Genomic DNA, 16088 nt, shown 5'->3' on the forward strand with positions numbered 1-16088 from the left:
GAGATCAGATCTTTTTTTCCAACATTTTTTCACGAGGCTCTTAGTATATAATTTATCCGTCAATTTTGCCAACTGCAATTTTTTCTTTGCTTCCAACTTTTCGAAATCTTGAAAAACTGTTTTAAAGCCATTGGAAAAAAGTTGTTTTTTAAATTCTGCAAATTCATCTTTTCTGATGCTATCAAGTGCAGCAAGTTAACAGAAAGTGAATTATATCTTCATTATTCTTTAAATTACATAAATCAATAAATAATTTTAGCCGAGCCATAATTATTATGGCTCTGAATTTTCGAATACCAAAATACCGATATATAAGAATGACACTTCAGTTGGCAGAAAAATACACCAAACCGTTACGTTCGCTACATGATACAATGAGACGTGTACGCATGACCAATAAATTGCGTTGATGACGTTGATGACGACTAACCACTTCGATAAACAAAACTAAAACAAATTTAAGCAACAACTATAATCGATTCACAACTGTGAGATTATTAGAAAAGGAATCAAGAAACATAGACAATTATTTGACAATCTGTAATGATGATGACACTATATAAATAATAATAAATACGTTGAGTGAATAAAGTTTTCACTGTGTGTCACTTGCTCTTTCTGACAAATCATACAATATATTTCCAAATGTTGTCCTTAACTCCCACTGATTGATAGTGTACTTATAGTTTCGTTTAGTTATTCATGTTTTCTTCTTTTTCTCAATATTTTCTGTTCTGGTTTGTTTTTTTATTCAAAGGTGAATGATCAATAAATAAACACAATTATGATAAACGTCTTCACATAAAACTTTAAAAATCAATCATTTAGATGCCGAGTTCCTATAACGTATTACAAAAAATAGATAGAAAAGCAGGTCTATAACAATGTGAACTACATTAAATACATTATACTACTAAATGACAAACGGACAAGAAATCCTATCGTAATTGAAAACAAAAAAACAAAACACGTTAAACAAAACATGAGCAATTATAAGCATGCATGTATGGAGTTGAACCTCTCACTCTGATCATTATGAAAATAAACTGGGACTAATTATAAAATCAAAAATCAATGTATCAGATACTATCTATTTTCATTAAAAAACTGATCCTTGATAAATTCCAATATCATAGTATAAAACAAAGTACGATATCGTTCAACGAGTAAAGTCTGAATTATAATATTATTTGTGTAACTAAACCATCTGTTGTTATAACATGTTCTGAATGACCTACGTCAATCGTTTCTTTATCATCCCGATATGTGTTTGATAACACACATGCGATTTTGTGATGTCACAGGATATAATTAGTAGCCCGCCTATAATTATCACCAGACTGTATCCATTAAAATTGTGAGATATTGGACAAAAGTTAATTAACACATAAACTAAACACTTTATTATCTCATTATAGGTGAGATAAGATTATGAATATATTATATAAACACACAATACTCAGACTAAACATAATTTTAGTTTGAAGGAGAGAAACAACTATACGTTGAGTGAATAAACTGAACGGCCTGGAATTCCAATCCAATCGCAAGCATTCATTTCGTAGAAAGAGCATCTACAATAGGTTATCTAAAACCTGAAACAGAAACTTAGAAGTTAGTTTCTTGTAAACCATCTTTCGAAATTACTGAACCCGGCTTTCAATTCATACACGGAAACAGCGGTCACAACAACAGAGACCATCCTGACGGAAAGCAATAAGACCTACTCCAAATTCAGTAAACCATTGTTGAAATATTATTGTTATAATAATCATTTCCTTCTTTATCAGCGTAAACTCAGCAGAATCAGATTTAAAATGTACATTTTTCAGTGTATAACTGTTCTGGTCATCTTGGTAACACAATGCTTCGGACTGGTGAAATTCTCAGCTTTCAACATACAGACTTTTGGACAAAGCAAAATGGGGAAACCTGAAGTCGTTGACAAACTTGTAAAAGTAGGTACATTTTTGGAACCAAAAATCAACTCTACAATCACAATCTAGCTAGATTTTAGAAAATGTGGGAGTCAACATCACTTATGTTGACATAAATTAGAAATTACATTTTTAAATGTAGTCATAAAATAATTTTAAAATCATTAAATTAATTCTTTTGCTCCGATTTACTTAATTTAACATTTGATTACAAGTTTGAGTTTGGCAGTGCTTGACATTTTAGTTTACCAGATAAGCTAGTTGACGTGATGTTGACGCAGATTTGTTTTCTTATTTTTATAGATTATTATGAGGTACGATCTTGTCCTAATTCAAGAGATTCGAGACAGCAGTGGTACTAGCATTGTACAGCTGTTAAATGATGTGAATGCGTAAGTAAAACAATATTTATAAATAGCCAAAATTAAGGAAATGAAGTAAGATAACTTATGGGTATAAATATATAATTTCTTTCATTTTTTCCCCACCAGCGAATCTTCGTCCGATCCATACGAGGTAGCCATTGGGTCAAGAGTTGGACGTTCATCGTACAAAGAACAATACGCATTCTTCTACAAGTAAACCATTATTATTTATTTGGTCACTAAATAAATAAAGATAATTTTTAATAAAAATAAAAAGCACTATGTTAAACTTCAATACTTGATTGGAGTGATATCTGCATGCCTGTCCAATTTTTCCAGTTTTTAGGCCTGTAACCTAATCATTTTGAATGAATATTTAATTAAATAAAATATTTTGGCCTAGGCCTATATGAAGTAAACTAAACGTGATTTGCAATGTTCTAGGAGGAGCAAGCTAACTGTAAGCGATACATACGAATACGAGGACGGAATCGAAGGTTACGATCCTCCCATTGACGAGTTCATTCGTGAGCCGTTTGTGGTGAGATTTAGTTCACCATCGACCCAAGTTAACGACTTTGCTATTATTCCTATCCATACTACTCCTGATGCGGCAGAAACCGAGATAGATAGTTTAACAGATGTTTACGATGACGTGGTATGTAAATGGGGTCTAGAGGTAAGGAATTAACTAAGACAACTAACATAATTAAATTCTATAATCAGTATACGAGTATAATATTATAGGCATAGTATTCTAATATAGACCTACTATTATCTTAGGATGTCATAATCGCAGGAGATTTTAACGCTGATTGTTCTTACGTCACAAAATCTGAATGGCCTTTCATTCGTCTGCGTACTCAAACAAGATTTGATTGGCTGATTTCAGATGACGAAGATACAACTGTATCGACCACAGACTGCGCATATGACAGGTAAACACCATGGTTTCAAAAAGTTTACTCACAACCATCATGAATCCACAACGATGACCACCACTGCCCGGAACGATGACTACTATGAATGTCCAGGACGATGACCACTACTATGATGACGTCTCTTGTGTATTCAAGAAGAGACTTTGTTGAGAACAAGCATTTATGTTCAGTTCAGTAATTGATTCAAATTAGAACAATCGAGAAATTATTATAGCATTTTAGAGCGTTTGCACAGTATGGAAACAGTAACCACACCGTTACTTACGGTTTAACCATTCTCCATTGTAGATTTGTTATCGCTGGTTCAAATCTGAAATCTAGCTATCAAACAGGATCTGCCGGAATTTTTGATTTTGAAAATGCTTATGGACTCACTTATGCCGAGGTACGGTAATCGAGTAGAACCAATAGATACGTGTATTTTGGAAAGTTTATGTAATATGTTTTTATGTGTCTAACCTTTTCACTAGAATTTAAATTGAATTAACAATATTACAATAATCTCGATTTCAGGCAAAAGACGTGAGTGACCACTACCCGATTGAAATGGTATTAAAGTAGATTGATATGGAATGGGGTTTATGGAACCTGAGACTATACAATAGTTATCTCAGATGGAACAACAGTGGACTTTCACCAAGTCGTAAACTCCTTGGCTTACATAATATGAATATGTAAACATCAAATCTGCATTAAATTTAAAGTGAATAAATATTGAAATTATAAAATGTGTGGTTGTGTAGTGATGCTGTTATTTAATGTTATCATGTTACAATAAAAAGATGAACAGATAAAGAAAGAACCTTTCGAACAAAAACTTTGACATACATTATGTTATAATTAAAGGAAAAAATATTTGTATACAGCATGCACTGTATCAGCTACTGGTTACTAGCACTTCCATAATAATAACGTGTCAGATAATTTAGATGTTCTATTTGTCCTTGTATACTGCTCTAAATTAATGTACAGCGCTTTGGTCTTTTTTTTTTTTTTTGGAAAAGCGCGTTATATAGTATAGTATATATAATACTGTATATTTCATAACGACGGTTGCCATCTCTATCTTCTTCGAATTAAAAAAAAAATCAAATTCTAGTGATCGAAGAATATGAACTTTGATGTACTAGTTGCCATCATTCATGTTTGGTTGATCGCGTATCATATCTAGCATTGTCAAAAATATAAAGTGAATAAATATTGAAATTATAATATGTGTATTGTTGCGGTTATTTAATGTTATCATGTTACAATAAAAACATGAGCAGATAAAGAGAGAACCTTTCGAACAAAAACATTGACATACATACATGATGTTATAATTTAAGCACAGATATAAATATAGCATGCACTGTATCAGCTATATTGGTTACCAGCACTTTAAGTTTCAAACATAATAATACTGCATACTTCATTTGAACGACGGTTGCCATCTCTATCTTCTTCGGAATTTTTTTAATCGAATTCTAGTAAACGAAAAATATGAACTTTGATGTTGCCATCATTCATGTTTGGTTGATCGCGCATATAATCGAATTCTAGTGAACGAAGAATATGAACTTTGATGTTGTCATCATTCATGTTTGGTTGATCGCGCATATGATTGCTCAAAACATTCAGAATATCATAATGAACAACAGTTTATAAGATCTCGGAGAAGAATACCAATTTATCTCTAACATATTTACTAATAAATCATTAATTAATGAATTGACTTGTACCATTGAATCTTGGTACAAAGTCTACCATGTCTTACTCATAATATGATATATTATAATATTAAACACTGCAGTATTTCATCACAATTGTAGCTGATTACAATCACAACATCAAGATGTTAAAATATTGGCTGTTATTTGGGTTTGTCTTATCCGTTAATGCTGCGACGCCTAATCAAAATGTTATTGGTGGCAGGAACCAGCTTAAAGCTCACGCAAGACCACGAAGGACAATAGGTTTTACAATCTTTATATTTTTTATATTTAGACTTTAGTGAATATAGAATGGAAAGTTTTCAGGGGAAAAACACTTTTTCAAACTCTTGTATAGGCTGCAATGTCGTGCATTTAATAATATATATATAACACACATATACAACACATAACAAATTTCCGGCAACCAAAGTATGCATCGTTCCTCAATGCAATGTAAAAGTGTGTTAAACTTTTGTTACAGAAAATGCTAGGAATAATGATATGAACATCAGAATGGAGGTATGTATAATAGTAAATAAACTTATAACATTTAAAGATATATTGTCTCCCCCTGAAAATGTTTTTTGTTTGTTTTTTGAATGTTTTGTTGAATATGTTAATTAATAGCACATAATAGTTATTCACTTTGACCAAAAATTGGATCGAACAAAAAAATGTAAATGGACAATACATCTTTAATTTTTTTAATTATTTGTACACGTTTTGTTTTGTCGCTACTGCGTCATTTGTAAAAACAAAATTCTTATTGGTCCCGTCTGTTTTGAGGTTTTTTAAAATATAGTAGGCCTATATATGCACGTCGTTCATAACTCATGTGCAATAAAGACAACTAGATCGAATGATATTTTGTAATAATGACTGAAAATTGTTTTCTCCAGAACACAACAGTTAATGCAACAACACCGAAAGCGAACGCGACGACGACGTTAGAAACAGTTAAACTTACGACGAATCTTACCAGCACAGAAGCTATAACTACAGCCAACATGACTACCAGTACCATGGATGGACACGAGACTACTAAACCAGGTGTTACATATACATATGATGTAAGAAAAGCTTTGTTATTGAAAATACTGTTTCGATATTTAGTAGCTCAATGGAATAAGTGCGCGTAATTATACGGTAACTTTATGCCTACATTTGAGAATACTCGGGTGGCATTCGAACCTATCACCTTCACATCACGGTTTCCATACCTTTAAACTATCAAGCTTGTGCTGAGGGTTAGATTTGAGTCCAATGAAGCAGGTACTGCACTGACAGGATGATTATTTAAGAACTACTTTTCGTATTTTGCGTAATGGAGCTAAGTTATGCCAGCCAGATGTTGTTGTAGCCATACATTTGAGAATACTTGCAAACAAATTCGCAGGTAGGCCCCAGTTAGGGACTCCAAGAACATCTGACCATTTAACAAAGCAAATTTAATTCAAAGCCTTGCTTAAAAGTAGTTTTCACATCAATAAAAAAAAAAGAAAAATTAAGCGCCGTTTAAATTACAATTGATTGTTACCCGGCCAGCTGTGCATTCTTGATGGCGGTAACATTTTTCTTTTTTAACAGGATGATTTGTCCGGTGGAGCTGTAGCTGGGATAGTAATTGGTACTATAGCTATCTTAGTCCTCGCAACAGGATTAACTGTAGTATTGATCAAGAAAAAAAGTTCGTTTGAGTAGTGTGGAATTAATCCAAGAACTAGTATAAAAGTACAATAAAAATACAATACATATGTAAAAAGTCTTCAAATTAATGTTTACTTGCTTTTTACCGTAAATTACACAATAAAATTATAGGCGTATATATAGCTATCATTAGTAAAATCGTTAGTAAACATTACGTTATTGGTATTTGTTAAACGTAAACGTAATTTAAGTATTATAGGCTATAATTAATATATAAAAAACGTATAAATGAATTATTTACATAACAGTTCAAATATTGTATTACCTATATTATTTTTTTTTTATGTAGGCCTAAAATTATTATTTATCATAAACTTGGTAGTTTCATTAAAAAAATGTAATGTTTGGTATTTTTTTCAGTTCGATTTTATAATAAAAAATAATGTAGTTTTAAGGAAATAGAATAACGTGTTTAAAAAAAACCAGAAAATTTAGTGGCATAGAACATCTCTCTAAACCATAGGCCTAATGTAGGTTATTTTAAACCAACAATATTTTAATATTTAATAGGAATGTGTCGGATTCTTTTTTTTCTCGAAATATTTTTCTTCTTGAATAAATAGGCCTACAATATTTGTCACGTATATAGAATTCTGCATTATCGCGTTTGATATAGATATATTGTCCCCCCGAAACAATATTTTTGAAATATTTTTGTTGAATATGACATTTAAATATACCTGAAAAAACTGTAATTTAAAGCAAAAAAATAGTAAAATTGGTTACATGCAGCCAATGGAATGGGTTTTAGGTTGAATTGAGATGTTTATTTTGTCTTTTTATACATAAAAACATTTTTTTTTACGAAAGTGGTTAACTTATTACAAAAAGGCAAGCCTTATAATTGATTAATCTGCATTTTTCGTGTTTTTGGGACAATACGTTTTCAAAGGAATGACCAATCGCATCGAACAAATAGTAGAATGGTAACATAATTATACCGTAACTTTATACATTCCAATTTCCAATCCTCTCTATCACTGTGTAACACTTACTGCAAAATACACAGACGTTATCACATGATATCTGTCAAATACCTACCGGTACCGAGTTACAATTTTTTGGAAATTATGATTACTGAAAATCTATGATTTAAACTTTTGTATTTTCATTGTCATCTTCATTGGGTGCGATTGAATATGCTGACGTCACCAGTGGTGTGTTTCTTATGTTTTCTCCATCTTCGATAGATTCCGGTAGAGGTCGGTTTAATGTTTCGGGCAAGAGCAGCATAATTAAACCTGCTATCGCAGATAGTACAGCAAACAGTACCATAGGTACCCATGAAACAGACTTTCCCTGCAAACATAACAGCAACATGAATGTCTACAGAACATCAAGGTACACTACATTCTGAGCATGATAGAAACCTAAATTTGATAAACTCAATGTGAAATCGAAAATATATTTGATCTTACCGAGTACATGATATAAGGAGCCGAAATTCCACCAATTCGAGCCATCATAGAACATTCTCCTATTCCAATGGTACTGCACAAAAATAATAAAATAATGCGACAAAACAATTCACATAACACAAGACACATCCGTGTAGTTTCAAAGCATTGTATGCCTAAAGTAACTATTCTTATATCTACATATTATACGACCACTTCTTGCAATTTATTAAATTTACCGTATAACCGTTGGAAAGAGTTCGGACGAATATATCCAAACAACGGTGTATGTCAATGTTATACAAAACTTGCCAATAAAAGCCATCGTGATTATGAGCGGCGTGAGGTTAGTACCATTACCTAGAATGTAAACATATTTGGATAAATGTGATGCAGTTGTCTCCACACCTTTATGTAAAATGGAATCTTCCTGTAAAAATTCCTATCATTTTGTATAATAATACACGATAGTAGTAGTGATATAGGAAGCCTTACTAGTTTCCACTGGAATGACAATTGTCATGATGCAAGCAACAGAAGCAAGTATATGAAAGAAAAGAAGCAACTGCCGGCGACCGAATCTGCAAAGAAAATATGAATTTATTCAGGCAAGACTGGCTATCCATTCTATCACAAATTAACATGTTGCATAATATTTAAATATATTATTGTCCCCGTTCAAATTTGTTGGCTGGACATGCCCAATGTTAAACTATAATTGTTATTCCCAATTAACAAAAATTGGATCGAAAAAAAAATTACCTGCAAAACTGTAATTTAAGGAAAAAAAAACGAACTGAAAGTCAATGTTGGGTTTTGGTTGAATGTAACAGTCTGTTTTGTATTTTATTTTGTGTTCGTTTTGTTCCTCCGGAAGTGATTAACAAAAACCAACAAATTTAAAATCTAATTTTATTAATCATCATTTTTTTATGATTTTGGCGAACAATACATCTTTAAAGTTATTTTTTATAATTGCCACCTTTTGTCATGGTTGGATAATTGTCTGGATTGATATACATTATAGCCAACTTCTGTCGTAAACGTCAATGTCTTCCATTCATCTGAATGATGACTAAGCCAGGACTGTTTAAAGCACTTTTGGCTGGTCCCAACATTGATCAAGGGTTTCTCTCGTCCAGTACCCACCTTAACTAGAGGAGAAACATAAGCCAATACGTAGGAGGCGTTGCTTAACTTGGGTGAGCAGCTGACGGGAACCGGTGTTTCAACGTGGTAAGGCCGTAATAATTGATATCATTAACGTACCTAGGTAATGCCCATATTTGAACAATGTATGCTGGAACCTCAGCTAAGCCAATAATAAAGAAGTTTAGGAATCGGTCTCCTGCCAAAGCAGACGAATTTAGCGACAACCCATAGTAAACTGAACTGTTTACAGTCCTAAATTTAAAAATAAATATGATAAAAGTTCTTTGTATTGTATTTAAAAAAAGGAAATATGACATAAATATGATTGTCGAAAGTATTTATACAAAAAAATTTTCTAATCTATGAAACCTACCACATGAAAAACAACACCAAAGTCCATCTTCTCAAATTCGGTGTTCGTACGGTGTCAAACACAGAATATTTCTTTGCATGGGATCCAGGATTCTTTTCTTGTTTTGATTCTTCTTCAAGAAAGCTACAATCGACTCTGTTGAATCTTGCCATTTTCTCAAGAACGCGTCTTGCGTCCTCGTGACGTCCAACCGACTGAAGCCATCGTGGAGACTCAACAAGAAACCTATAAAAAAAGCAGATAATAGTATTTAGGTAAAAAACTACAGAAACAAACTCTCTGTGATTATTGTCATTTCCAGATACATATTCCAGTACTATAGGTTTGACGATGTGAATTAGATTAAGATTCTGTATATACAATTTTGAATATTATATTAATAGATGCTAAACACATCACGTGTAAAATAAGAAAGTAGGTCCACGGTATCATTGGAACTTAAAATCTTACCACCAGAATAGAAGAGCAGGTATCATAGGAAGTGTGATGGCCAATTGAAAATGTCGCCAGTTTTGTAACAGGTACGCGATTGGTGTCAGTACACATAGACCAAATCCCCATGCAGTAGTAGCGATACAGCAGGCTAGTGATCGTTGCTTTGGTCGGAATAATTCCAATAATAAAATGAAGGAACAAGTCAACTGGCCCTAAAAACATAAATACAACATATTTTATTTTACTTCCGATATCGGTGTTTGATTTATTTATTGGACGATCATACCATGCTAGAAACAAGATTCAAATTTCATTTCATTCACTTTTATTGGCAACAAAAATAAATGTCAAACTTACGGAATAGGAAATTAAATTTAAGCTAATCAAGTATAAAAACAATAGTAATTAAAGAAGAAGGGAAAAAGCTACAAATATTTTAAATTTTAGTTTATCAGCTCAGATTCTATTGTTTTTTTGTATTCGTGTTCTTCATGTATTTTATATTTGGCAATAAAAGAATAAGAATAAGAATCAGATGCCCTGAATGAAAAAACATTTAGATCCCTCGAGTTAGAATGATCCTACGGACGGCTATCAAGAAAACATTATTTTCAACTCCGTCATATCCAATTGTAAATAAATTATTATCTAATTGATAAATAATCTTACCATAACAAAATTTGCTAAAAAGAACCAGACGATGACGAAGGCAATGTAGCTGTGAATAAACACTAAAATAATACCGCAGACGATTGTTCCCATCATGCAAAGCCAAGTAACAGTTTTGCGCCCAAACAGGTCAGATAGCTGACCAGTGATCACAGCCCCAGCAAGAACACCACAGAAAAATATAGAAATTGCATTTGGGGAGAGTATAGCTTGGTCACATACCAAATCGAACTAGTTGAGATAATAAAAAAAATTAAAAAAGTTATTATGAGTATGCGATTCAGTTATAAAATACAAATAATAAAAACGTAACTGTCAACTATAGAAAATGCCAAGGTCTCGAAAAAAACCTTTCAATAATAACAAAACAGAGAGACAAAGAATTAAACTATATTGTTCAGAGTTGTTTCTTGTCAGTAAAGTTTTATTTTCGTTTAAACCTTGAAATTCAGGAATAAACCGGCTTACATTGTAACACTTTACAAATCTCTTAACACGGTAATGTATCCAAATGTAAAAAAAAAAATAAATGCTGATTTTCTTATATAAGAATAATATAAAAAAAACAAATTAATGTAAGTTTCTAGTACAGTAATTGACACATTGTTTTCGATCAAATGTCTTGATTGCAAATTAATTAACCTAACTACTCAAGATATCAAACTGTATTATGTTAATTTTATTAATGGTTTCGATAAGGAACTTTATATATTTTATCTTCAAAGATGTATTGTCCCTTTGACTAATTCCAACAAAATTAAAAAAAAAGATTTTGAAAAAAGTGGGTCATTTTGAAGTATCATAATACTAGTTACTAACTTTCACCAAAAATTAGTCGAAAACAATCATTTTTAATTAAAATACAGACGTTTTTTTGTTAAAAAAATAACTTTGACTTCCAGTAAAAGTTTTCGATCAAAACATATTTCATAATGCAACGCGCTTGTTTGGCTATTCTCTATGCATAATCATAAAATTTCCTTGCGATCTGTGTGAAAACACCTTCTCAACCGTGACGAGTTGTAAACAATCTTAATTACATCATGAATTTATGCTTACTCGCGTGGTTTGAAATCTTTGTTTACTATCGCTCGCGACGATCATCCAGACGAAATGTAATCAAATTAATTTACCAATTAATTTACCTGTTAATCACGTAAACTTGTTGTTTTTGGCTCGAATTTTCGACCTAAAGTGACTAACTTTAATATTAATTTGATATGGCCAATTTAAATTGAGAATATTTTTACCTTCATGTTTTGTGTTTCAAGGGACAATACATTTCTAAGTTTTCACTAGGACGGAAAAGGGTAAATGATTACCTCTGTTACTAATGAAGTTACTTTGTCAGATTCTTCATAAACCCATCCATCTACACAGCTAGTGGTCTCATTTCCATCAAATGTGTACATACTGCATTTTGCAAACGTTCCATCTTCTTCAATCGGTATGGCAACGTCAATCTTCTCGTCTGTTTTGCAATGATGCGATGGTGTGTACAAGATAAATATAGATGACATAATTTGCCAACTGGTAAACACTCCTTGAATTATCGGTGCAACAATAAGAAGAATGACTTGATATCGGCCAAAACCTCCTATTTTCTTAAGACATTCGTCGATATCCATTTTGATATCTAACCTAAGAACAAAAAGTTTTGTCAAGCGTTTTTACTAAACTGTACCAGAATAACAATAAGTATTAAATGGATCTACCTGCAAGTTGTGACAATATAAATGGTACACATTAATATATTAATGTCAAGAAAAATCACCAACTAAGCTATCTACAGGGACGGATGTTTTATTAAATTTGATTTACAAAGGCAGTTATATATTAATGTCATTACTGAACTGCTCCTAATGTTGTATGATAAACCCCTGGTGCCTACCTGAAGTTATTGAAAATACACTGCCCTTTCGCAGGCAGCAAGCGTCAATGGCGCTGAATCAGTTTTGTCTATAGTTTTTTGAACCGGTAAAGGCCTCCAATAAAACAGGTGAATAATAAACCTACATCAGTACAGTAGTGTTGCAAAGTATATTAAATCCTATTTTTATAATTACAAAAAATCTGATAAGAGGACAATCGAAATTTACACTTCATTGAGGCTTCAAACCGTTAGGCACTGCGTACAACAATGATGTACATAGAAGGTATAATAATATGAAAGGGTGTATTTGTCAAAAGTCTAACAAAGGGTCATGTCTATACTGAATTAAGGTTTCCGAACAGAAAGAGTTTTTCTAACAATGTAAAGGTTCACACAATAATAAGAATATCAAATAGTATGGCCTTGATTAGGTATATAGTGCATGTACAGCAGCTATAGTTTATCTAATGGCAAAATTGATGTAACATGATGCAAATAATGACGGTCATCATGAAAAAAGAGAGATATACGTAGGCAACGCAGGCAACGTTCAATCGACACCGTGACTGAGCACAAGCGTTTTGCTGCGTCATGAATGATATACAGGTGTTCTGTTTGACACACACACAAAGAAACATAAATAATTTAAGCCTTTTTTCGAGTGGGGTTGTTGAGTACCCTGCCAACTATAAATTAGCCTCAAATTAAGTATGTCTCTACATACGTGAACTAACCCGCCTCCTACGTAATAAATCACTCACTGGTAGACATACACCTGTTGCCTCCCCTGCCTACGACTATAATATCAAATACACTTTATCAATGTCTACTAAAAAAGAAACAGAAAATGTTGATAATTACTGCAGTAGGCCTACAACCTTACCTGTTTACTGCAGTACCTTACCTGTTTACCACGAAATAGACAGGAAACTTGTGAATTGAATACCACGTCTTCTTACGTCAAGCGAAACAAAAACCAGAAGCATCGAAGCATCACTTGGCAAATTTTTACGCTATTCTTTCTTACACATTGATTTCATTCAACCCATAACCATTAGAATGTATAGCTTTAAAACTGGATTTCTTTGAATATAATTATTTTACATAAACCACAAAACTAGAGTATATAATTTCTAATACTTTAACACTATATACTTTTTGTAAAAACCCTATAAAATGTGGAGTGGGGGGGGGGGGGGTACTTACGGCCTTGCCATCGTTATTTAAGACCTGTTAATTTAAAATGTTAATATGATATATATAGACTTCTAATAGCATTTCCAATAATAAAACATCAATTTTAGCGCAATATAAGACACCAACTTTGTTCGTTTCGCGAACGCGAAGCTTGTCGATCAGTTTAACATTTTTGGTGTCTATATCGAGCTAAAATTGAGGTTTTATTGTTGGAAATTAGAAGTCTATATATATCATATTTCGTTAAATTAACAGGTCTTAGTAGGTCTTGGTAGTTCTTGGTATTTAGGAGGACTAGTTATTTATTGTCATTTGATTCATGAAGATAAAACACATGACATTATTGTAAAGTATTTTATATATACTCAATTGGCGTTCCATAGACATTAAAATGAAAACACGCTCTCGCGCGGAAAAAACCACCACAAATCGACAAAAAACTGATTAGAAATTTTAACATAAATACAATGTCAATGTCGAAACAAACACAAAACTCTGTTATCCGTGATTATGTTAAATACACGAGCTATACAGAGGGAAGAGATAAAATTTACAGGTAATTTATTTAAACTAGCCTAGGCTTGGATAGCTAGGCCTAGGCTAGAGTTTAGTAAAAAGATAGGCCCAAAACATTGTTGTGTGCAAATTTCATTTTTGCACCAACCATGCAGGCTGACCTGGGAAAAACGAAAACTTGTGTGGCGAGGCAGAAGGCTATCTGAAAGTAAACCATATCGTTTGATTTATCTTTAGGACAATCCAGTATGCTTCCAGATTTGTATTATGGTATCTTTCAAGGCGGGATAGTGTGACATCGTTTCACCAGAAAGTCAAGAATTTGGAGTCGGCAATTACAACATCAAGAAAATGTAAATAAAACATTATTTGTCTGACATTGATTGTCGTGATTGGTTTTTTTTTTCAGATTCATCATATTTTAATCATATAGTATACCTTATATATAATATTTAATACCTGTTTTTCCCAAAAAATAAATAAATACTGTATGTCTTAAGACTGAGAAGAGACTTAGTTTATAAGCACGATAAATTATAAAATAGTTTAGTCATACTGTAATTGGCGAGTTACTTGCGGTTAGATGCATATAAAATATAAATAAAATAAACATTAACAAATTAAAATCAGTGTTAAACAGTGTTGTATGATAACTTGCTTTCAAAATCAAATGCTAACATTCTAATTTGCATAATTGCATTGAGTCATGTTGGTTTGGACCGCATTAATTACAAATATAACCTTCGCTGTGTCTTTAACAGACTAGCGATAGATTTAATTTCAGCACAACAATTGCAAACAAATCTTGCAACATTTATCTGCCTAATAGAATCAGTATTCACAACAAATTTTTCCCAACAGTATTCAGAATGTTGAGATGCATCGATTTTTCACTGAAGGCTGTAGATGCATTGCGTACAACAGATGAAAAGCTCAAAATGTTTGCACTCATCGGAAGTATTGGGAAAGCCGGTTGGCTAGTGCTTGACCATGCGATATGGTTTGGACAAATCAAAGTTTTCACGGTACACAATTATGTTTAAATTAACATTTGTAATTTAATCTGTGTTTGATTGCAACTTTGTACAGTACATAATCATGAATTTGAATTAATAATTTGTAGTGCATTTCTTAGACTATAGACCATGTATAAATACAGCATGTTTAAACTTTACATATTTCTCCAGCCTTATTAATACAATGGTTCCTTAATTAAATGATTCTGGTTACTTAGGCGTCTACCAAATCTGTAACATGATTTACCGATTCTAATTCTTTGCTTCCTTCTGATAGGTTGAAAGTCAACGATGGGCAAAGCTTTCATATTGGTTATGGTTGATTGGTGTGACGGCTCTCGCACTCCGTGATTTCCGTAAAATCAATCTGCTAGTTGCTCAAGCCAAAAAATTAAGAAGCCAGAGTGAAAGAGAAGAGAAAACTGCAATTAAAGCTGAACTTGATAAAGCAAGAATTGAATTTTTGATTGATGTCTCAGATGCGTTTATCCCACTCGCAGCGTTGAACTTTTGCAGCAAAGGTCTTGGTGCATTAGGTGGTGTGATTGCCTCGATAGCAGGTGGCTATCTTGCATATGAGAAAAATATTGTCGCTAATAGGTAAATAATTGCTTCACATTATATGAAATCATCATTTTTATATCATAATTATGTTGATGCTGATTGATGATTGGCCAACACATTTGTGGACAGTATCCTAACAATTCTATTGATAATTTATTAAATATTTTATCTAATGTCAATTCTAGTGGGTGTAGGGTCTCTGACAATTGTAATTTGGGTTCCAAATATGTACTAAAGATTGTCACATTGATT

General features: G+C 32.4%; 3 protein-coding genes across 5 annotated transcripts; 2 read left to right on the forward strand and 1 right to left on the reverse strand.

Moving 5' to 3' along the window:
• Nucleotides 1-1535: 1535 nt before the first annotated feature.
• LOC140039706 (deoxyribonuclease-1-like) lies at nt 1536-4404 on the forward strand. The gene is made up of 7 exons (XM_072085324.1): nt 1536-1958; nt 2241-2329; nt 2429-2515; nt 2747-2981; nt 3086-3240; nt 3532-3628; nt 3757-4404. The coding sequence occupies exons 1-7, from the start codon at nt 1818-1820 to the stop codon at nt 3802-3804; spliced, it is 852 nt and encodes a 283-aa protein (XP_071941425.1). The 5' UTR covers nt 1536-1817; the 3' UTR covers nt 3805-4404.
• A 2332-nt stretch (nt 4405-6736) lies between these two features.
• Nucleotides 6737-13462, reverse strand: LOC140039707 (organic cation transporter protein-like). 3 transcript variants are annotated; one of them, XM_072085326.1, is made up of 10 exons: nt 13448-13462; nt 11993-12311; nt 10671-10901; nt 10017-10213; nt 9567-9791; nt 9311-9445; nt 8537-8622; nt 8281-8401; nt 8063-8135; nt 6737-7943 (listed from the first exon to the last, which is right to left on the reverse strand). In XM_072085326.1, the coding sequence occupies exons 2-10, from the start codon at nt 12296-12298 to the stop codon at nt 7737-7739; spliced, it is 1581 nt and encodes a 526-aa protein (XP_071941427.1). In that variant the 5' UTR covers nt 12299-12311; nt 13448-13462; the 3' UTR covers nt 6737-7736. The 3 variants fall into 3 exon arrangements, with proteins under 3 accessions (XP_071941427.1, XP_071941428.1, XP_071941426.1); XM_072085327.1 differs by lacking the exon at nt 13448-13462 and adding an exon at nt 13427-13437; XM_072085325.1 differs by lacking the exon at nt 13448-13462 and adding an exon at nt 12562-12759.
• Nucleotides 13463-14131: 669 nt separating this feature from the next.
• LOC140040561 (uncharacterized) lies at nt 14132-15876 on the forward strand. The gene is made up of 4 exons (XM_072086594.1): nt 14132-14296; nt 14494-14609; nt 15118-15281; nt 15550-15876. The coding sequence occupies exons 1-4, from the start codon at nt 14208-14210 to the stop codon at nt 15874-15876; spliced, it is 696 nt and encodes a 231-aa protein (XP_071942695.1). The 5' UTR covers nt 14132-14207.
• Nucleotides 15877-16088: the final 212 nt, after the last annotated feature.

The sequence above is a fragment of the Antedon mediterranea genome, chromosome 2 (genome assembly GCF_964355755.1).
Source record: "Antedon mediterranea chromosome 2, ecAntMedi1.1, whole genome shotgun sequence".
NCBI lineage: Eukaryota > Metazoa > Echinodermata > Crinoidea > Comatulida > Antedonidae > Antedon > Antedon mediterranea.

Coding starts and splice junctions, on each gene's coding strand:
- LOC140039706 (XM_072085324.1), top strand. CDS start 1,818: ATGTACATTTTTCAGTGTATAACTGTTCTGGTCATCTTGGTAACACAA. Junction 2,982..3,085: donor TATGTAAATGGGGTCTAGAG/GTAAGGAATTAA, acceptor CTATTATCTTAG/GATGTCATAATCGCAGGAGA. Junction 3,241..3,531: donor ACAGACTGCGCATATGACAG/GTAAACACCATG, acceptor TCTCCATTGTAG/ATTTGTTATCGCTGGTTCAA.
- LOC140039707 (XM_072085326.1), bottom strand. CDS start 12,298: ATGGATATCGACGAATGTCTTAAGAAAATAGGAGGTTTTGGCCGATAT. Junction 10,214..10,670: donor TTTTAGCAAATTTTGTTATG/GTAAGATTATTT, acceptor TTATGTTTTTAG/GGCCAGTTGACTTGTTCCTT. Junction 8,136..8,280: donor CTCTTTCCAACGGTTATACG/GTAAATTTAATA, acceptor ATTTTTGTGCAG/TACCATTGGAATAGGAGAAT.
- LOC140040561 (XM_072086594.1), top strand. CDS start 14,208: ATGTCAATGTCGAAACAAACACAAAACTCTGTTATCCGTGATTATGTT. Junction 14,610..15,117: donor AATTACAACATCAAGAAAAT/GTAAATAAAACA, acceptor TTTTCCCAACAG/TATTCAGAATGTTGAGATGC. Junction 15,282..15,549: donor GACAAATCAAAGTTTTCACG/GTACACAATTAT, acceptor TCCTTCTGATAG/GTTGAAAGTCAACGATGGGC.